Source organism: Colletes gigas, unplaced genomic scaffold, assembly GCF_013123115.1.
Source record: "Colletes gigas isolate AHSC1104 unplaced genomic scaffold, ASM1312311v1 Colletes_gigas_Sc00018, whole genome shotgun sequence".
Classification (NCBI taxonomy): domain Eukaryota; kingdom Metazoa; phylum Arthropoda; class Insecta; order Hymenoptera; family Colletidae; genus Colletes; species Colletes gigas.
In genome coordinates this window covers 4983081-5006534 of record NW_025106647.1, presented here as the reverse complement: position 1 = coordinate 5006534, position 23454 = coordinate 4983081, and the positions used below count along the sequence as shown (strand labels likewise).

The window sequence follows — 23454 nt, the reverse complement described above, 5'->3', positions numbered from 1 at the left end:
CTCGAGTTTTCTCGTTCGCCTTCGTGCAGTAACAAGCCCCGCCACGTACTAAATATTATCTGAAACCTCGCGTTGTATTCTATTTGTACCAAAGGGTAATTTCGTTATTCGTAAATAAATAATGCAAAGGATCGAATAAGAAACCCCAGAGACGAAACAGACAATGACGGAGATTTCAATGCATGGAGGGATCGACGTACAAAGTACATATTATACGAAACGCGGTGCTCGGTGACGTTTAAAAGCGACTCGTGCGTGACGTTATGCGTCGTTTGTTTCGCGTTCCCGATATCTTATCGATAACCGTAGAGCATCCGTGGACGTAACACAGTGTCCAGGGTAACGCAACGAGCAAACGGAGATACATAAAAGGGATATCTCCGCTTGTAACAGACTCGCTCGACTTCGTTGATACATGGTGCTCGTATTTCTGCAACGGAATTCTCGGTGCACAGTTCCTGTACCCGCCCCTGTGTTCCCCCTGCCCCCCCCCCGGCCTCCTGGTGCAACCACTCCGTGCGTTCTGTTCTTCGAAAAGTCAGCGGAGCGTGCGCAGTCCTCCTACAACGCCGGTAGCGAATAGCGATATTCGCTCGAGCGACTATGAAACTGGCTGCGGAATCGTATTGTGTCAGCGCAATCTTCCCTTCTTCGGGGCGAGTACGTACGCGGCGGGAATCACTTCATTCACCACGCATAAAGCGCGTTACCATCGCGCTACGGTCTGTATACAACTAGCGTGTACTTACACGCTCGCGATGAGACTACTCGGCATTAATCGGCGCGGTGCGCTTCGCTCTCGCTCGTGGTATCTTTCGCGAGGCGACGAGTGAATCGCTAACGGTAATTGTGTTTCTCCTTGCAAACTACGATGGCTCTTCGCTGATTCCGGCACGCTTGGGAATTCTGTTTGTAACAATTAGCTCTGTAGCCGGAGTATTCAAACTCCTGGACCGGTTCACTAACTGTTTAAGTCGAATTTACACTATCCGGTTCGCCCGAAACGATCCAGCGGACGACTCCGTTCGAATAATAGATAAGATAGGCGATTACATTCTTATCCATTCAAAAGAGAATTTTGTTTCGAATCGAGGGCAGCGACAGAGTCGGGTATCATCGACGCAAGCAAACTTCTTACAGATAAAATAATTTTGGCGACCCACCTCACCGATTTCTGCGACATTGAAAAGCGCGATAACCGTATATTAGCATCGTTTTGTATGTTTCGAAGAGTTAGGGAACTTGTTCGCGTTTCGAGATCTAACATAAACAAAGACTGTCGCCTGTCGGTCGCCATTCGAATCGCTGCATAAAACCAAGTGGCGACCGACAGTCGCCTACAAAGAGAGAGTACAAGGGGCTAATACCCGTTCTTCATCTAGGTAATTATCTAGGGAAAACTGTTTTGTCTGGGTAAATTATCCGGGTTATATACACATAAATTTATGAATTTGAACATTAAAAATTCTGAATTTTGATACGAGTTTTATTTGTACAGGAACATGCTAACCGAAACGTCTAAATATAATTGTTTCATTTCTAAGACTCGTTATTAAGTGAACAAAAAAATTACCCGTTATATCGGCAAGAAAAAACGATAAAACAATATCAAAAGATTCGATGAATCGTCAAGTACGTATAAGAAACATTATCGAGACCGAACACCTGCAATTAGATAGCTCGTAACGATAAAGAAGACATTACTAATTTACAATTAGTATCGACATAATTGCATGTCGTTGTATGAACGCTAAAATGGAAGATAATTGTTTCATTTATGCGCGAGCAAATAAAAATAGCGTTGTTCGATCAAGACGGTCATCTGTGTCATAAATTCAACAGCGCATAAACAAAAAGTACTATCGATCCAGGTGTACAACTTCGAGTGATTGGATCTGATAAAAGAACAACGTATGTATATAGGACCACGTTTACATATTGTTTAGTCATCGTTACGACGAATAAAACACGCTTTTATAGTCTGATGTTCCTTTCGATGAATATTCCGCGCAAAAAGAGAACGAATCGTTTCGCAGGATTCGTGCTAAAATTTTTCCTTTACGAAACGACTGGTATTTCCAATCGGGTTATACAAACGTAGACGTTTATCGAATTTGCCTTTTGTATGTTTCGCAATATTGTGTAAAATATTCTGGAAGAAGTATCGTTCGCTCGTGTATAGGTTCCCGAAGTAGAAGTGAACGCGTTTGGCTCATTTTAAGAATCGTGTTCAACTTACGGAACACACTTGGGATTCATTTTAAGAATCATTACTGTAATTGGCAGGTGTACCAAATGTAAAATAGAAATGCTTATTTTTGCAATCGTAAAGATTACTATTCAAAGGAACGCGTCTGGTTCACTTTAAGAACCGTGTTCAACTTACGAATCACGCTTGGGGTTTGTTTTAAGAATCATTACTGTAATCGACAGCTGTACCAAATGTAAAAAGAAAACACTTATTTGTTGAATCGTAAAGATTAGTATTCAAGGGAACCGCAGCATCGAGTGATACATCAAGAGCGAGATTGCGCATAATGCGCTATCCGGATCGTGTTAACATATAAGAGCGCGTACACCTTGTCCATGTACGTAGATAAACACAGAATGGAAATACATGCGCATTGTTGAATCGCAAAGAGCGAAAGAAGCGTGAAACGACAAGAAGGAAACGCTCGTGAGCGAGAGAGAGACGGTTGGAACGGTGACGGTGAAGAAACGAGAGGGAGACAAGGTAGCCACAGATGGGATCGAGCCGGTAGTATACGGTAGCCCCCATGTATATCATTAACCTCATCCTCGTTTTTCGCCTCCACCTCGTATACCCTGTCCCATCGCCGCCACCTTCTCCGCCTCCATGGCGAGCGTAGGTCTCAACGGTCCAATGAAACAGGAATGCTCCGTCTCGCTCTTTCGCTCGTCGGCTTCTCGATGTCCCTCTTGAACGACCTTTCCCTCTCATTCCGGATCCCATGGCTGCTCCATCCAGCTCGCTCGACCGACGATTCGCGTCTCTCGGTCTTTCGTTCCCTCCACTCCGGGCTGATCTCATTCCCGCGGCGCATAAATCCGTTCTGCTCCCACCGGCGTCGCTCACCGATTTTCCGTCCCTTTCTGTCTCCCTCCTGGTAGCGCGCGGTCCGACCCAGCGTGCACAAACGAGTAATTAACTATCTCCGTGTGGGACACGTGTTCCCACCAATGCTCCCTCCGTTCCACCATCCAACTATCCGGGGCTTCATCCCGGTCTCTGCTCTCCGCGTCCCCAGACCAGGCCTGGCGTACGTCTATCTTTCGTTCCCTCCTGCTCTCGGACACGCTGCCCCGTGTCCCCCCTCCCCCCTCGTCGAAGCCGTTCTGTTTGCACACACGCTCTTATGTTAATTCGGCTTAACGCCCCAAAGCCCTCGAGGGTCGCAGCTCGCTTCCAAAAATTACGACCGATCACGAAGAGGGACCCCCCCGGAGGTGGTCACGGACGACCTCGTGGAAAATAATAGGGACCCCTCTTGTGTTGTTTGAAGGGGGAGAGAGATGTACACGAGGGTCGCTTACCGGTTAGGGCTCCCAACGATTGTCGTTTCGAATACTTGATGAGTGGTACCCGAAGACTGGATTAGCCTGGCCGTTCGGGGTTTTACGTGTGACTTGACACGACGAACAGTAAACAGGAATTTGATAATCCGATAGCCGGAGGCCGTTCGAGCGGTCCAGACCTCGTGTTTTCCTGCATTTTCTTTTTCGAACCGAGTGGACCAAAATGGCGGAAGAATAACGGCTTGTTAATCTCGACGGTTCCTTTCGGGAATCGTTTCACATTCGTTGTACATTCGGTTTTCAATATAGTTTATTATCACTAAAATCAGAGAACTCGCGTATCTGGTTAGACGATTGGTATAATCTTTGTTTGGTATCGAACGGATAAAAAAGAAACCTTCGTTCGCAGGATTAAAGACTCCTCTACTAATACTACAGCAAAGGTTATCGTCCATCGATGTCTAGCACGGCTGACATCATCGTTGCACAAGTACTTATTATAGCATAAATTATTTAATCTTGTTCCCGAGTTACATCCATTTTTCTACTCAAGTAATGCGTAGTTGCTTGGCTTTGCAGGTAGCACTCGGAATTACTACCTTCGAACCGTATACAAGTCTGCAGACATCCTGTAATAAGGATTTCTCAGCCTTTGAAATATTCCAGGTGTTTTATCAGATTCGTTGGACACGTTGAACGAAGAAATGTTTTTAGAATGGCTTCAGGAATAAAATATCCCAGCAGATTTATGCGTGGGGAGAGAACAAGCCAAACAAAGCCCACGGTCCCTACAGAACCTACCCATCTGTTAGAAAATCGTTCGTACAGCAACTGTTTGGCTACTCGACTGCGACGAAACGATGCATGAATCAAATGCCTTGCATATCTAATGAGATTTCCAATAATTCATCAAAAATTCATGCGTCGTTAAAAATAGAATACACTGAGAATTCTACCATTCTCAAAAGTGAGTGAGTTCATCGACGTCAGACGATTCTAGTTAAACTTTAATATCTTTTCATTTGGAAATATGTAATTGATCGAATAAATATAAATTTTCTTTATTCCTTACACCTGTCCAACCACTGTTTCCATTTCTTATATTTGTATGGACAACGGGTGACTATTGACCCTACATTATGTTATTTTGGGAACAATTAAAAATTATGCTGTTCGAGGTCATAAAACTCTTTGAGGCAGTGAGGCAGTGCATCCAGTCTCCCATTAAGAAACACAAGGAATAATTATATCCCGTGTCGAAAATCTCATTTATTTAAACAACCTGAAACTATGTTGGAGGGCAAAGGTTATTGTGTAATCTATAGCGTGTCGTAGCTGAGGACGTTCTAATAAGGAGCACGAAGAAAATAATAAGCAATTACAACTTATTTTGAAATTAGAATTTTTTTATGCGTCGTTATTATCTTGGAAACAGAACCAGTCCGACGCAAGCATTAATTTTCGCTCAGGAACCTGATGAACCGTCCTCGTTAAGGAATGGTCTCGGGTTGGTCTGGTTTTGTTTTTAAGACAATATAAGATTCTAGAGCGGAAAGTAATGGTCTATGATGGTCTGGTTCTGTTTTCAAGACAATGGCAACGAATAAACAATTCTAACCGCCAATTATCTCTTGTTACAGGACACCCGATACTTTCCCCACCGCCAAGAATGTAATATGTATTTTGTGTTATTGTTGCTGAATCAGAGGACTGCATTTACATTTATCCATCCAAACAGATAGCTGTAGTGAAAATTAGTTTAATTAAAAACACTTTACTTTCGGGATTGTTGTAAACTGGTCTGGTGGTTGTAAACTGAGAAATCGTTATCGAGTTTTCATCTTGAAATAATAACGTGTAATCGAAAGTAGGAAAATAATTTAGCCGCGAATTTCTTTTCTTACGGTGCATTAACGGTACGGCTGTAAAAATGATCGGTGAAGCAAGAATCTCAATGAAATTAATAGTACGTTCGCGCGTTGCACGGACCATGACTATTTTACGTCCGTCCGCATTAACTAAATGCTTTTCCTTCTTACACGAGACGGAACACATGCCGCGGCGATTATTTCTAGAAACTCGAATCAACGAACCGGAACGCGATAATTTATTCGCAGCCAGTCACCGATTCTCCCGGCATAACGAGGAATTAACACGGAATACGATTCAATTATACGGTGAAAAGTAGCAGCGCGAGCTTGATCGATACTCTCGAACGAGAGATAGAACCGAGAGAACGACGAGGACGAAAATGGAAACGAGGATAAAAGACGAGAACGAAGGGAAAAGGCCGGTAATACATCCGATTGCTTTAATGCGATCCACGATAACGATCTAAAAGCTGAGCCATCCGAGGGTGAACGTATTTTTCCCTGTGCATCTCTCTATTAGCGGCGAGCTATTCCACGCCGTTTTCGTGCCAATTTTCCATTCTTACCAGTGGTGGTAAGATGATTGGTCGAGGGCAATGCCACTGGCGTCGCTCTGTCGCGACCTCTTTTTCTATACATTATTCTTACATACGTCGATGGTAAAAGAAGCGGATAAGAAGTCCCGAGCTAACTGCCAACGTACATGTTTTATTGCTCTTGATATTACATGCGATAGGTTGGGAACGCTCCACTTTATCGCGGCCAGAATCAATAGAATGCTGTCTGAACGAGAACCTTGAGGCTTCTGTGGCTCAAGTTTTTAAGGTTCGAACCCCCTGGATTCGTAGGTGCGAAATCGCGTATCCAGGGAGAACAAACAAGAGGAATTTCACGCTTTAACGTATCATACGTGAAATTCTGACAAATAAGAAATTGTGACTGAAGGTACACCTAACCTTGACCTATGCATGAAACACTTATGTCCATACCAATTTCAAGACTCTAAGAAAGTATAAATGGCTAAAGGATCTTACACTAGAATTTTAATGAAATTCTGCAAACGGTAAATCGCTGAATACTAGACTCGTGCTATATGTGTCGACACTTCGGTAGATATTTAATAACAACGATTATACCGACGCGTTACGTAACTTTGACTAAATACATTCGCGTTGAAATACCTTTGATAAATTCCGAGTGGGCAGTAAACTTTATATTCTTCGATCCCGTGTAGGCTATTTTTACGAGTCGCCTACTGTTCCCTGATAACTGTTCGACGGTGTTAAGCTTTAGACGGGACACTAGATTCATTACGATATCATGCATGAGCGAACAGGTGCAAACGCGTTAAGCAACGCACGGAGAACCAAACACGAAATTTAACATTTTCGCGTACACTTGTCCGGCATTTCTGTTCTATTTTTTCTTAATTAATAAATACACGAGTACAACGCATCAAGCCGCCACGCCGCATTCCATGGTATAAATACGAATACGATTTACAGTCCCATGCGTGTTTCCAGCCGCCTCACAAAGCCGACAACGATATTCCGAATGTTGTCTAGCGAGTTTCAGGCTTGGCAGTGTCACTGTCCTGCGCCAAAAAGAAACTGATTAGTGTCCGCGCGCTAGTCGAAGCCAAATATTTGGACGTTTCTTTCCTTTTTCCTTGGTTTCTTTGCCCGTGTAGACGATGGTATCCATGACGACGCCTGCCTAAGAGAATACCAGGGAGAACTACGACCGGAGGAGACGCAGAAGGTGCACACCGAGCCCCGACGAACGTCCAGCAAATATTTGCATAGCGCGGCGGGTTTGCGGAAAACCAGTGTGCCGCCGACCAGCCGGGCAGACGTATTCAGAAAGAATCTCTCTGTGTGTATACGTGTACACAGAAGCCTAGGAGCGTTGGAAATTCGCAAGTGTGTTGTCCAGGACCTCTCGAAAAACGGCTCAACCTTTTTCCATCGGACGGAAGACTCCCCGGGTCCGTCAAAGAAGAAAATCTCTCGAGCAGCCCCTGCAGGCTCTCTTAGTTTCTTTTTCTCTCGTCGAATAAAATACTCTTTGTAAGCTGCTAATATAATAGCAATATGTCCGATTAGACGACGGGGGGATGCGTCAGTACCAATAGTACAACACTATATACGATAATGTTAATAGTATATCTATATTTTCTTTGTAGCTTTTCTTAGTATGGTAGACTTTGGTAAATCTTTGGGATTTCTCTTTGATGATGTTTGAGATCTTTGGTGGATCATGGTAAGTACACCTTGCTGAGAGGATCCAATACTTCGAATGATTTTAAATATGCATTTGTGTGTTAATTCTGAAGCGATTAACACTTTCGGTACTATCGAAATCGATGAAAAAATCGAACCTGCGCCCTTCAAATTACTGGACAGTCGTCCTTCTCATTGAACCAACAGCTACTTTCTTGACGTTAATGATTTCTTTTATCTTACGATCGCATAGTGCGTAAGACGTATTCGTAAAACATATCTTTGCGAATACAATCATTTAAGTATGTGTAGGTGTTTTATTTTTAACTTTCTTACTGCCAGATAGTTTCTTGGAAGTTTGGAAGAAAATCTTTGAATTTATAGTCGTTTAGTCGTTGATATAATATCATAAGTGTACTGCATTCATTTTTTGTATAGCACAGACGTACACGCGCGAAGGAATCTGTGAGCGTTTGAAATTCGCGAGCGTATCGTTCAGAATGTCTCGAAAAACGGTTGAACCTTTTTCCATCGGAAGACTTCTGATCCCGAAGCGGCCCGCGGAAGAAGAAAACCCCTCGAGTGTTCCCAGTAGACTCTCCGCGGGAATTATCGGCCGTAAAAAGATTTCTACTCGCGGCATTAGCTTCGCGATGAAATCTACTTCGCGCTACGCCGCTATAACTACCGAACCATTATCCGTTTCTTCGCAATCGCGGTTTTCTGTTTACACGTACAGCGGTGTCCGGCTTTAACACTGAATTATTTCTCGGAGTATTCAGGATATACCTACGCAAGAACGTTGCCAGGTCTGCGAAGGGAAAGTCAATAGCGAAATCGAGTGTATTTGAGATCGCCAAGTGCTAACTACTTTGAAGAAATAATCGAATACTGGAAAGTTCGTGGCAATAATTCCAATATGTAATTGGCAAACTCGTTGTAGGTGGTATGTGAAAATTAAAAATTGTACGTGGTTTGGTATCCCTTCTCCGAAGCTATTCATGAAGCTTCGCGTTGCTTATTTTTCGTGTCGTTAATGAAAAGAATAATTAAGCCAACCTTGTACGTTCTTCGCTGCATCGTCTTTGTTATGCGTTCCAAGGCGTTTGCAACAAGCCGAATGCATGTGTTTTTGGTCGATCCGCTACTACGGGATGCCAGTAGATTGCCATTGGCAATAAATTAGAAACGGCTTTCTGCTTCGGTTAATGATTCTCACCCGTTGTCCCTCGTTGCGTTCCGACGCAAAATGCAAACGCGATACGGAATCACCGATTGAGCGTCGCTGCTTTACGCTGAAACCGGTGGTGAATTTATCGCCAATATTCCTGGCGATATCTCGTAAACGGTGGATCAAAACTGTATGTTATTGGTCTGCGGCGTCGTCTCTCGTGCCTGCCGTCAGAGGGCCACGAGCAGTAATGGGATCCTCGCAAGTTCTCAACCGGCGCTGTATAAATTCCTACGATCAGAAAATCCTTTCAGCCGTCTATCGAACGTTCATAACAGTCTGCCAGGTAATCCTTGCTGATAAATCCCGCAGATAAATTTGATAAAATTAACTCTTGTACCGTCTGCTTGCATCGTTTGATGCACCAAGACGTCGTAACGTAATTCAAATACGTCAGGGATGACGCACAGTATATTCATCAATAAGATCTAATTCGTTGTATATTCTTTTGGAGCTAATGCTCTGTATTCAATTTACTCCCTTCCAGGTTATAAATTTGTAAACTAATTTTAACCTAACTTATTTCCACTCCCCTAATGCATTGCTCGCGCTCCCCTCGCGTTCGCTCTTCTCGCCACCCTTTTATCCTGACGCCTCCGTTATTCTTTCCTTATCCTGCTCCAAGGTCCTCCGACTCTTTCATCCAGCAAACAATTCTCCAAGTCCTTACCCGCTGTCTACCGTGTGCTACCATATTTCTCCCGGTCACAAACTCTATATAACTTCCTATTTTCCTCCAATCGGTCCTAATCTCCTTATCGTTTTCTGTATATAGAATGTAACAAGTATTTACCTTTTATAGAACCTGATAGAGACTACGTACAATTTATCCCAGTTTACCAGTAATTTTCTTGGAGATTCTATTACCCTAAAAAGCGCTTAGTTATCAATCAACTCTGGTAAATACGAACGCAACGTATCAAGGACACGATGTTTCCGCATCCCTCAGCCTCTTTCGAGCGAAGGAACAAGAAACCAGTCACTGTCGGATAAAAACGATCGAATTAAGATGGTTGCACCTTAACGATCATAAAAAGAATTCAATTCTCCCCGGTCGCGGTGCACGGCTCCAATCGACCAAATTTCTTCCGGTTCGAGAGTTTCGGGGAATCGTGTTCCCGAATCGCCATTTTTCGTGGCGTCGATGTCCGCGTGGGATAATAACCCGCCACCCCTTGGCTCTCGCGGTGAGAAATTACCGAGTCCCAAAGCGCCCGGGATTAAAGGACAAAAGAGGCGAACAGACGCGAGAGCGTGGACGGCGATCGAGGATACTCGTTAAGTGTATATCCAGCGTGCGTGCTGCCAGCAGCGATAAGTAATACCGCGATTGTGAGTCTTGGCCCGAGGGCAATTTTACGGGGACGTGGAAGGGAGAAGAGAGAAATGTTCGCAGTCACGGAAGAGGAGTCATGGAAACGAAATACTCCGGTGTGCGGCCGTGATGTAGGAGCAGGAGCACAGCGCACAGACCAAAGAGGGGGGAACACGACAAACTGCCAAGCCTAATGCCAATTAGTGCCATTCTCCTGTACGAGCAGGTCCGAGGGGACTTCAAGAGGCTTCCTCGGACTTTCTTTTTCCCCTCTTGCCACCTTCCACCCGAGGTTTACAAAGCGGTTAGGCGTATTTATCGCGCTATATACATGCATACGTATATGCGCGCGCGTGTGCGCGAGCGTACGTGTACACCCATACGACGGGGTACCTTCTTGCCAAGTGCCTTCACGCATTATTCGAGGCGAACGTGCACGAAATACTTATGTACTCGCACATTCCGCACGGAAGGAGCTCGCACACGCTCGCCGTGTGTATGGCTATGCGGGTACCGCGCACACAAACCGCCAGCTTTCCTCCTTTTTTTTCTTACGAGTTCGATTTATAAAGCCATGACTAACGAGCCGTGAAAATCGTGAACGCGGTCCACCGTCGTATCGGTCCCCGACGTGTTCCTCGACTTCTTTTTCTCTCGACGTCGCTTTCTCGGACCCGGCGCAAAAGAAGTTATCGCCAACGCGAATCCACTTAATTGCACGTGTAATCTACGCTTCGGGCAATTATCGTAACCATAAATGATGCGAATAATTAAGATCGCGGATAAAGCACGAGCCCAACGTGTCCCCCACCGTTCGAGAATTCGTAAACTCGAAACTCTCGTTTAACCCCTTCTAATATCGAGTCGCGACGCGTTAGGCTGCGAACTAAATTTCACCGTGGTACGTAACCCTGGAAGCTTAAATGGACTGCAAACATCGGAGTACCTTTAATGAATAAAACAAGAACCAAGAGCAGCGATTTGTAATACGCGAAACGTTTTTCTTTCGACGTTCCAAACCCGGAACTTGTTATTATTGAAATTTATCGAAGACACTACTATTAAAAATTCTGGGGACGCGGTAGTGTTTTCGATGAATCATAATGCTCCTGTATAAACCGTTCTTTCGGTTTGCGTTTCGTTTAAATTGTTCACGGTAGTTTCGATGCTCTGTACGATATTTAGGAAATGGAGTTTCCACGAGTGGGAATTCGGCAATTGTCGCGGCACGAGTTTTTAAAAGGTGTAAACGGTGAAAAAGCCGCCGTGAATATTAACGATGCTTATGGACCCAACACCGTCAACATGCGTGTAGCATTTGAATGGTGCTCGAGACCCGAGAGTGGAAATTTGACAGTCGATGATCATCAACTGTGTGCCAGGCCACGATCCGTCGATCTGGGAGTGTCGTCAACGTCATCAAAGATGATCCGACTGTGAAAGACCATACGTGGCTCGTTGAAACAGCAAAGAAATTTGACCTCGAATAGTAAAGCCAGGAGTTAAAGTCTTTTCTTCGAACAGAATTTTTCAACAGTATTTTGCACCTAGTCCCGTGCAGAAACTCGACAAACTAACGAACCGACCGCAGTTTTATCGTCGTTCATTGATCAAAGTCGAGAAACCTTATCGCTCAACAAATTTAACCTCATAGGTGGATTATGTGTATCGTGCTAAGTACAACAAAACGTGGTTACAAAATGTACCGCTACGTTACGCGAGGATGAACTCCAATTTTTAGCTCCTCGTTCAAGATATGTCTGTCCACAACCCACTGTTTCTACTTACGCTGAACTCGCAACGAATCTTTAAATTTGATTTTCTGGAAAACGTATCCTTGAACGAAAGAATCTTATTCTTTACATTCGGTTTGTTCTCTCCGAGCAAAAATATGAAAAATCTGAGCCTCGATGGTAATAATTTAATTACGACGTAAACATTACCCAAACAAAAGAAACTCCAACCTCCCCCTGATCCTGGAGCTCCGTAGTCGTGTAACCCCTTAACGAGTCTTCAAAGTGCCGCGTACGGAATCGCCTTTCCGCCGCTTCATTGTGAGGTTAATACTAGAAGCAATTCGGGCTCACGAGCGGTGGATTAACCGACGGGAGAAACGATCGGGGAATAACTGCTGGAACGAGATTGCCGGGGCCACGTACGTAAAGGAGACGGGATCCTTTCGAAGGAGTTAAAAGGAGGAACGAGAGACGACAGAGGTAATTTGAGAGTTATTTAAACAAGGATCTCGACGAACCAGAGGGGGCGACGAGAGAGGAGCTCGTGGAAGCCGGAGTTCCATTCCACTTGGAAACGCATGCAGACGTAAACATAATCGCCCCTGCACAATGGATTATGTTCCGAACACTCGAGGACCCCCTTGTACCTTGCTGAAAACGGACAGTCCCTGAGAAATCTCCAGGCGAACGAAACGAAAACGTGCTCGACGAGCTATCTATAGACGGTGCTGTCAAAAGATAAATAATTCGTCCGAAAAGCGTCTCGCGAAACGCGAGCGACAACAGAGAACTACTACTATCGGTGCAACGACACCGTAAAAACAAATTTCCACGACGGGGAATATTTATTGGTCGCGGGGTACGAGAGATATTTCACGATGTCTCCCGCACTTCGAGAAACATGGACTTTTCAGTGGATATTTTACGAGCAAGTAGTTTGCTATACGCGACACGTCATGCAATTGGAACGGGTTATATCACGAATTTGGTAAGAGATATTCATGCTCTGTGTAGTAACGCTAAGAGTATCGAAACGCGTTTCCTGCAACCTCCAGATACGAAGATCACGAATACCACCCCCTGGCGACGCTAAGGAATTTTGCTACCAGATTTTGAGAACAAACGGTTAATAGTTTGTGTTTATCAAAATCAACGATATATACGCCTGTACAATAAAATTAATCGCTTATGAAAAAATTCAGACACGTGTACGTTAATTCCTCCGGTATTTGCGAACGATTTCCCACCGAGAGGATTTTTCAACATACGCAATAAATAAAAATTCATCGTTAAACACACACGGGGTAGCGCGTTATCACGTTGAAAAATAACTCTTTCCCTAAACAGCCATTTTATTTCGACGGTTGCTTTTAATTTATCCATTTGCGAACCGTGCGTTATTGCTCGTCCAGTTGTACTGGAATACTTTGGAACCAAGTACATATTAGGCAAAGTACCGTCTTAATTAAACGCACGAATTTAACTGCTCGAAATTTTACCCAAACGAAACGCGTTATTATGTCCGGTAGAGATAACTGTACGAAAACAAATACCGTATCCAGAGATTACAAATCCGGCAAATTAACTTCAGGATTACGAGGAGCGACGAGTGTACGCGATGCTCGAAACGGAGTGGAAACAAACAAATAGGTACGGAATAATTGAAAAGCAATATAAGCATGGCAAGGGAGGGAGGAGGGTTGGAGAAAAAACGAACTCGTCGTGGGATTTCGATTAGGATGTTCCTTGTTGGAACGGAAGACAGAACAGAGGGGTGGCAAAGTAACCGCGAGGGTCCACGGTTAAAGCACTCCACACAACCCTGCCTCCTTTGCTCTCCCAGTGGACCAATTTACGGCACCCTGAGGACTCGGGGTATTACGCTTCACGCTGGGGGGTTCGTTTCTGGCCATTGTTGCGCCAGTCAGGGGATTATTTCGGCAAGAGAATGGAAGGGGGAGATAGACGAGGGGCAGTCGTTCGCCTCTTTCGCTCAGCTATCCCCGGATTATACGTTTCCCCGAGCACCTGCAGCTAAACTGCGCGTCTCGCCTGATCTTTTTTTCGAAAGTGAGAAAGTAAGAGGCGAGTGAAGCCAGATGAGGGGTATGGGGGTTAGGTATCCCCGTCAGGCGATCGCTTCTGATTAATTCGCGTCGATATCGGAGGAAAACCGTTTAAACGTAATAAGCTACTGCCGAGAGCTCGGACCTCCGTATTCTCCGGCTATTGTCGATCGAGTATCGGGACCCATTAGGAACTCCTACAAATGGCAATTATAAACGGGAAGCCGTCGATAAAGACCACCGTTCGGTCGATTTAATTATCCTCGCTTTATTGACAAAGAAAACTAGGCAAGCGTGCAACGAGTAAATCGAACGTCTTATCGGTAGCCATTTCGAGGGCCAAAGACATCGCGCGACCCTGCATCGGAGAAAGAGAATCGTCTTTTCATGCTCCCGGAAAGTTCTTATCGAGAATGAGCCGTCTACGTTTTATCCTTCTTTTTTTTTTATTTTATATACGGCAGCCCCGATGATAGAACGTTCCCTTTTTATCGGTTAGATTTTTACGGCCGCACGACGGTACGTGCACAATAATACGCGAAGAGCGCCGTAAGTGAATCTCGAGGGCGCCGGTTCAGCGAGTAATTCAAGAGACAATATGTCGCGTCAACTAGGAAAGCAATTTGCACCCCAGTTGCCGGATAAACGTATAGGAAGATCAAATTTGGCCGTGCTCCATCGGTTCCGGGGCAGACGCTATCTCCCTCGTGCAACACACGTCGCGCGGAAACCATTTCTTCCGGTCGTCGTGTTCTTTTAGCCTGGCCAATTGCACCGGATTAAGTAATAAGTTCTCCCAGACGTCGCTGCAGTATCGGATGGGCGCGTAACTTTTCGCTGTTCGAAATTTTACTTTGATTCTTGCGACCGAGCGATAGAAAATCCCGAACGATGAAACATTTTACGAAGTACAAATGATATATTTTAAACAAAATAGTAATAAAACAGAATCGTTTACGAGTACAGAAGATCGATAGATACGATCACTATGTTGATTCCACGCTACGACTTTCACTTTTGCCGCTATTTACTTGCAATTTTATTGCGTTGTCGCGTATGAAATTACCGTGCTGCCAGTATCGATAAATTTAAACCGTACAGTTTACTGAAAATGGAAAATATAAAAAGAATACGCTCGACCGAGGCAGAGCGCTATACCATCGCTGAAAATATCAATCAAAAATCCTGACGCCACGGGGAGTTACATTTTGGTATTTTGTCGAGCCTCTTTCGATGAAAAAACTTGCTAAATAAACGGTGAAAACCTCGAGCCTTGGAACGAGTTCACCGAAAAATGTTTACTTTTCGAGAAAGAACCGGTTACTTCGTTAGGGGAAAAAAATGACAAATAAAAGCCGAATACGAGTAGAAAACGGTAATGCACCAATGGGGAGTAACGTAGAAATTAAAACAATTGGTTCCCCTCGCGTTCCTTTTCTCTTTCGCCGGTGAACGAGAAGCAGCAGCGTGTAATTACCGCGGAGCGGGAGCGCGGGAATCGCGATTCCACTCGGCCAGGAAACGTATAATGGGAGTATAATGCGTGAAATTTACCGGGCGCATCAGCATAATGGACGACGTGACGCTCAAGATATCACTGTGATTCTGTATTTCCGTGCCGACAGCGCGACTCGATTTGCCTCGTCTCGCCGCGTGCCGCCCCGCTCGCATGCTTCAACAACGCATTTACCGTGCGCGTTGCGTCAGACGGATTCGAAGCTTAAAATCGACCGATTATCCTACCACACCTATCCTCGAAAACGTTTTCACTGTCACGCTCGGGGTTCTTCTTCTGCTGGAATTCGCCGAATTCGTTCGCTCGCGCGATTCGTAGAACCGTGAAAAAAGAAAGAAAAAAAAAAAAAAAAAAAACAAAAACGAAACGTCCTAATCGGGGTAGACGGCGGACGTTCGATATCGAATCAAGATTTCCAAAGTTTTTTCAGCTGTGCACACGGAAAACTGCATTTACGCGAAGCATTGAGGCAAACGGACCGATTAAACGTATCAATATTTGCAGAATCGGAGCTCGACGCGAACGTTACCCGCCACGGTTCGGAGGAGAAAGGTTATGCTCGCCTATTCCAGGCGACGGACGTGCATATTTTCTTCACCGGATAACGATTTCGAACATCGAACAACGGATAAACAGTTTTTGACGAGTTGTACGAATGATAGTTACGATCGAAATCGGATCATGAAGTTGGAGTTTTCACCTTGAACGGATAGAAGCTACTTCAACGAGGGTTCAGCGAATTAAACGTTCGGAATAAATTGCTGTATAATGATTTCATGTGTCTATTATTTGAATACAATGCCACGTGTATCTGATCTAATAAGGAGTCTCCTCGACAGTAGAGTCAACTTTCTGTAAATTCACGTGGGTCTATCGATTGTTTAACAAGGTTTTCGAATTTTTAAAATGGCGCCATTTGAAGGGAAAGGTTTAAGTCTTACAATTTCTCTTTTACAAATTCAGTAACCCTCTAAAAAGTACTTTAGCAGAATGGTTTTACATCGTAAAAAAGTAATCCCTGTAAAATTTGAATTAATCGGTTCGAGGGATGACGTACCCCAAAGCTCTCGAAGTTTAACATGCAAAATTCATAAGCGTGAGTCCGCCGCAGCTCCAAATGATATACCACAGTTGTCTACCTACCTGCAATTATTTTTCTTCCTTATACCTACTCGAGCAGTAACGATTTTTCAATACCCATAGGCTGTTGGAATATGTGAAATTCTGAATTATTTTTCACAAATTTATACAGGGTGTTCGGCCACCCCTGGAAAAAATTTTAATGGGAGATTCTAGTGGCCAAAATAAGACGAAAATCAAGGATACTAATTTGTTGATTGAGGCTTCGTTAAACAGTCATAGAAACATTTCCGGCCACACAGTATATTTTCAATAAAGAATTTTTTTCTCGAAAGTACGTAGGATTTCGGGGGTGTGCATATTCACCAAAACTGATTGTAATTGACCTCCCGCAACCAAAAATAATTTTTCCGTGAACGGTTTGAAATTTTTTAATTTAATCTTTTAATAACTTTTTAACGAAGACTCAATCAACAAATTGATATTCTCGATTTTCGTGTTATTTTGGCCTATAGAATCACCCATTAAAAATTTTTCCAGGGGCGGCCAAACACCCTGCATATGGAACTTCGAGGTAGCCAGAGGGCAACGCTTACTCCAAATTAAGGAAAACCAGTACTATTCCAAGACCTCGTAACCCAGATATAACAGAACTGAAAAAAATGGGGCAAGATATGGATCACTGTCGAAAGAAAAAAAAAAATTCACAGTATAATACTAGATTTTCGTCAACCGATGCCCCGCTGCGACATGAATCAACCAGAAAAACAATGATGGCCCGATTATGAATTCGTCGTTCCAAAACTACTATCTTATGACGAAAATACATTCTCCTCGTTGCAATTATTGCAAAATTTCGGAGTATACATCGATACAGCATGGCCTGATTATAAATCCGCGAATAATTGTAATTAAATGTATTTCGCGTCAAAACGGACAAATTTGGTACACCATTTGGAGCACGTTATTCCACCGAGTCCAAATGTTACAGAAATTCTAGAAAAGAAAAAGAAACAATGACTATCCATAGCCGATATTGTTCATAAAAACGGTTACTGCTAAAACCGTGATAATTCAATTACTCCAGAAGGTACAGTTACTCACAAAATTGAGCGTACACCTATGTAGTTAATAAAAACTTGTGGGAAAATGAACATAAACAGACATATTTAAAAGTAAAAACGCATTATACATTTTACTTGTACATTTCAGCAGATAATGCGTGAAGAAATTTTTAAACAATATTGATTGTTCATCTATGTTTAACAAAAACTGTAAAAGTATGCTTATTTTATCGTCACAAAATTGAGCGTACAGTTTATTAGTAACTAGAAAACTAACTTTTGTAAAACTTCTCATGGTTTACAATTCATTCGATTGTATCTAATAACATAGTTCCGTTGCTATGATACGTTTGATTTTCATTTGTCATTGTTTATTAGCGAAAATTTGCACTATGGCTTCACAAAGATCAGAAACTGATATTTCTGTGCGAAAATTAGTTGTCAAATTGTATTGTCAAGGTAAATCTCTAAGGCAAATTGGAAAAACAATAGGTAGAGCCCACTCTACTGTACAAAAAATTATTAACAATTACAAATACAATGGTACACTGCATAATCAGCCAGGACGCTGAAGGAAAAAAATTCTGACTGGAACTGACGAACGGTACATAATACGACAAATTAAAATTAATTCAAAAAGTAGTGTACCAAAATTAACAACAGATGTTTCATCGAGGATTAGAAAATCGATATCGACAGAAACTGTTCGTAGGGTGCTATGCGATAAAGACTATCACGGTGGGGTAGCAAGGAAGAAGCCTTATATTTCTAAGGTGAATAGAATCAAGCGTTTGGAATTTGCAAAAAAATATGTGTGCAAAGTTGTGATATAAATTTTTGAAAGAACGTAATATTTTCCGACGAAGTTAAAATTAATTTATTTAATTCGGATGGAAAAATAATAGTATGGAGACAATCGAATTCCGAGTTCAATCAAAAGAATACGGTTCCTACTGTAAAACACGGCGGAGGTTCAATAATGCTGTGGGGATGTATGGCAGCAAGTGGAGTCGGTAATAGCGAATTTATTGAAACAACTATGGACAAACTACAATATCTTGATATTTAGAAAAAAAATTTGAAATCGTCAGCTCTAAAATTAAACATCCCAGCCATATATTATTTCCAACAGGACAATAATCCTAAACATACATCGAATATTGTTAAAGAGGATTAATCCCATTGAGAATTTGTGACGAGAATTAAAATTACAATTAAATAAATGTAGTTATAGTAATAAAACAGATGTTAAACGCAAAATTGTAGAAATATGGAATAGTATTCCGTGTTCGACTACAGAAACGTTAGTCGAGTCTATGCCAAAACGTTTGAGAACAGTTATAGATGCAAAAGGATTTGCAACAAAATATTAAAATGAAATCTGTTAGTTATTTTTGTTTAATTTGATCTGCTGTATGCTCAATTATGTGACACTAAAACAAGAACAGTTTTGTTGCTTTTGCTAAATAGAAATGAATAATTAATTTTATTTAACACTTTTTCCACTAATTGTCCGTCAAAATATATGAATAAAATAAATATTATATTTTTACTTTTAAATATGTCCGTTTATGTTCATTTTCTCACCAGTTTTTATTAACTACATAGGTGTACGCTCAATCTTGTGAGTAACTGTGTATCTTGCAGTTCTCGTTAGTTTTCAATCACGAAAATCCTTGGGATCGTAAAGAACAAAAATGGGCAAGAATTTTGTCTGGGTACCTAGACGATATACGCGTGTTTTGCCAGCGGTGATGGACCGTCGAGTAAGCGAGGCAGCGACTTCGTTGGAACAGCTTTCCATCCTCATCTGTCCCCCGTCACTCTTCGCGGCACTCGACGGAGCCACCCTTTTCCACAACATTGTCACCGCCTTTCGAGGGGGATACAGAGCCTCGACTCTTTCGCCAGTGAGTTTTTTTTTTGTGTGTTCCTCCATCTCGTTTCTGTTCGCCCTGTTTCTCGCTCTCCTTTCTCCCCGCTGCTCACCACGTGCTACAATATCGCCGGGCCGGATACGGTGTAACGCCTGTTATTAGGGATGGGCCAGATGAAGCTTTGATTATTCTATCCGAGGGTCCCTTTCACCCGACAACACACCGTTATAACAGAGCGTAATGGGTGCTTTTTTGCTTTCATATCTAATTATTATTATTATCGGGACGAGATGGATATAATGGCAACGGGAATAATGTAATTCTTCCCATGAACGCTGCCTTCACCATTCAACGTCGTCTTAAACACGAAAACACGGCGCACGGTATTAATACGCGCTTCAACGCATTACCCGTGCGCCCCGCATTAGAATAAATATGTTCTATGCATTTGACGCGGTGAATACACTGGTGTTCCCTGTTCATCGAACCTAGCGGGATTCAACATACATACTTGGAACGTGCTGTAAAACTATGCTCCAAACAGTAATCGAAGATAACAGGCTCGCTGTTTGCTCTCGTTTGTTTACTGATTGTTTCCTTTAACCATTTAATTGGTATCAATCCGTAAGTGCAATTTATTCTTATAATTTAACTAATAAGCCAACAAAGAAGGCCCACAATCGGTTCGTGGCGTCAAAAAAGAATAAGTTCTTCCTTCCTTTGCACCTGTTCAACCACTACAACTCCCCCATTGTAATATTAGGACTGCAGGTGGCTACCTAGAATTTATTAACAATTTTTCATGTACATAACGTACAATCTACAGAGTATCCAAGATGAGCGTGTTAGATTAGATATCTCACCCTGTACATAAATAATTTAGGATTATTTTCACTTTACAAAATTTATATCTTAATCGAACTACAACACGTAACTAATTTTATTTGTATTAATTGAATTTCTGTAAATATTTGAGTGTTAAGTAAATTTGTTCAACTTTGATCTGAAAATCATTCCATGGTTACACAACGATCGAGACGACTTAAGGTCGTGGCGGCCGTTAAAGACCAAATATGAAATCCGTGGCCCGAAGCGGAGGACATACAACAGCAAAAAATGAAGGTATTCACGGCTCATCTTCTACGATTCACGGATCAATAGGTTCGCCGCGACCGAGACGAAGTGCCTTTTGCACGGTCCAGAACTAACCTCGAATTCGTGACGGGTTAGCGAGCGCGACGCGACGATTTGGCGCGCCTCGATATCTCGAAATCTCGAAACGAGTCGAGGTACACGTATGCGCGCACGGTGCCAGAGGCACGTGTATCCGACACGTATACACAGACCGTGCATGTAACCTACGCGCGAACCATGATAAATGTGTGTACCGCGACGCACGTGACCGCATTAACAGCAAACCGAGGAGGGCACGAAGAAACCGCCGTCCGTATTATTATCACATTCGGTAACCGTCTGTGTACTCCGAGTCGCTATTTTGATCGAATGTTTTGACGTGCGTTCCATCGACAAGGGTAAAACACTCGCGATCTTGTTTCACGCGGGTCGTGCGTATCGAGAAATTCTACGAGAAGTAATCCGATAGACGATCGAAAGGTGTTACACACTGGCTTCTACGCCATTGAACGTGATCAGAATTGCGAGCATATGTGAGAGAGTCCGTACACGTTGAAACTCGAGCCAACTCTAGCTCCGGGTGAGATCGCCTTACGAGGTACAAATCGCTCAAACCGCGTAACAAAGACGTAATACATCGAGAATTGCACGTTGAACGATAAAACGTTGCCCCGAAATATATAAACGCAACAGTTACAATTTCTGTAGCATCGACCACCGCTGATTCAACATTTTCAAGAGCGCATCGACAATAACGAAACCAATAAATCTAGTTTGCAGCGTACAGTGGACAAAAGTATAAAAAAACTGCAGGTAGAGAAAGTAGAGAAAAACTTGTGACGAATAGGTTTACTCACCGGATGTCTGGCAGCGGCGGCAGCCACAGCAGCGGCATTGATTCCGGCGCTGGGATACATGACTCCTCTGTTTTCGAACTAATAAAAAATAGAAACACTGTCGTATGCGTACTCAAATCACGCGAACGATACACTTCATGTCACGCGGCACACCAACGACAACAAATAACAACACAACGATAAACAAAACACAGATTCAAATCGCCCGCGTGGGCTACGAGAACGACCGACCCTTCCGACGGCTCTGTCTGCGATTCTGTCGACGCGATTCGATCGAGAAGGTCCCCGCCTCGGATGCACGACGATGATCCATCGGTATGTTTGCCATCCGCCACTACCGCATTCTCATCGAAAATAATATCACCGTCTCGATCGATAAAACTTGTATCACCACTTATTTCTATCGCTGGCTACGTTCATCGAGGTTATATATGACACCGACGCTAGCCACGAAGAATTCCCGTTGGGCACCAAGAGTGTGGCGTGCCCTTTTTACGGTCGGTAAAACAGAGCGATAACCACCGCGTTAAAAATTCGACACGAAGACTCGTTTTCTTCGCGTTAAACCAAAGAAACGAACTCTCCTCCTTCTTCCTCAACGTGGACACACCATTACACAGAGACACTGCACTTAGTTGTTTACTACCGAAACGGTGGCCCGCCGCCACTTTGAGGTTAAGTTTACCAACACTAGCACCGCACACGTCTTTACCGTTGGTACGCGAGAGCTACTCTGGCATCAAAGGACGCGCATTCAAGAATCGAAACGCGCGAGCACCGATCCAAAGAAACCGGCGAACGTAAACGCGAAAGCGAGCTCGAAACGTTAAGCACGCGGACGAACGGCAAGAACAATCCTCTCTCTCGAACGGCCTCGGAGCGACTGATGGACGAGTAAGTGGTGGGGATGGTATCCCCTCCAAAGTAATCTTTCTATTCCCCCACTCTAACAGGCCGTTACTCCACAGTTAAACCCGCCAAGCACCCCCTCGAATGTCTCTCCTCGTTCCCGACGCTCGTATTAACCGGCGCGATAGCTCCTTCACAATTAAGTCGCGTTACGTAAGGGTCTCGAAAAGGCGAGCACGAAAATCACGGCTCGTTAAAACGTCGGTACGTCCTTCCTCTTCCTCCCTCCTTGTTTTTTCTCGCTTTTTGCTTTCTGGCACTCTCTATTTCATAGCACCTGTCGTCCTATCGTATACTTGATCTGCTTTATCGACTAGCGATGAGGCTTGGATACGTCCATCGTGATTTCGGCACGCCGTTGACACGCCGAGTGACCGGAGCATGCCTTCAGGGCCGTTTTAGTTGAACGTAATTAATCGGGTTTGAAATGAACGGTTATATTCGCGTTAAGCATGGCGCAATCAAACGATACATCGATTCTATTATATACGAGACCTGGACGGTATGTTTACTATTCCGCTCTCGCTCGTCCCTCGCTTCCCCCCGACGTCCGTATACATTATTTTATTGACAATTTTTTCTTTACTCTGTATTGACGTTGCAAAATTTTCTGACGGTGAACATTATTTCTGTATTAACGGCAGATGACTCAACAGGCTCATTTATCAACGTTGATTGCGTCCGTTTTTTCCATTATTTCAAAGCTATTATCGCTGATACCACAGTTAATGAGTGTGTGCAAATAATGTTCCTTGACTACATTGAACTACCTTTGGAATCTAGACGATTCAAAGTATCAATCTCGAGAAACAACCCAGTGACTAAGGGAACGGTTCTTGGAATATTTTTTTCGTGCTGCCCCATTATCTCTCCGTTGGTATTTCGCTTTAGCAGATACGATTGAGAGAGATACATCGTTACCCCTGGGCGATATCGTAACGCGAATCGTGTATTCCACGAGTGTATACGTCCGGTGATTTTTGCAAGTTGGAGCACGAAGACTCCGAGTCCCGAAACTTTTCGGTCCCGCAGATACGGT

General features: G+C 43.4%; 1 protein-coding gene across 2 annotated transcripts in view; it reads right to left on the bottom strand.

Annotated features, from left to right (window-relative positions):
- The window catches only part of LOC122400411 (protein groucho-like), a 162840-nt gene extending 140419 nt beyond the window's left edge, over positions 1-22421 (bottom strand). Inside the window, exon 1 of one of the 2 annotated variants that reach the window (XM_043401865.1) lies at positions 21507-22421. In XM_043401865.1, coding sequence (XP_043257800.1) covers positions 21507-21566 — 60 coding nt within the window. In that variant the 5' untranslated portion in view covers positions 21567-22421. The remainder of the gene's footprint in view (positions 1-21506) is intronic. The other variant, XM_043401864.1, reaches the window with a different exon arrangement.
- Positions 22422-23454: the final 1033 nt, after the last annotated feature.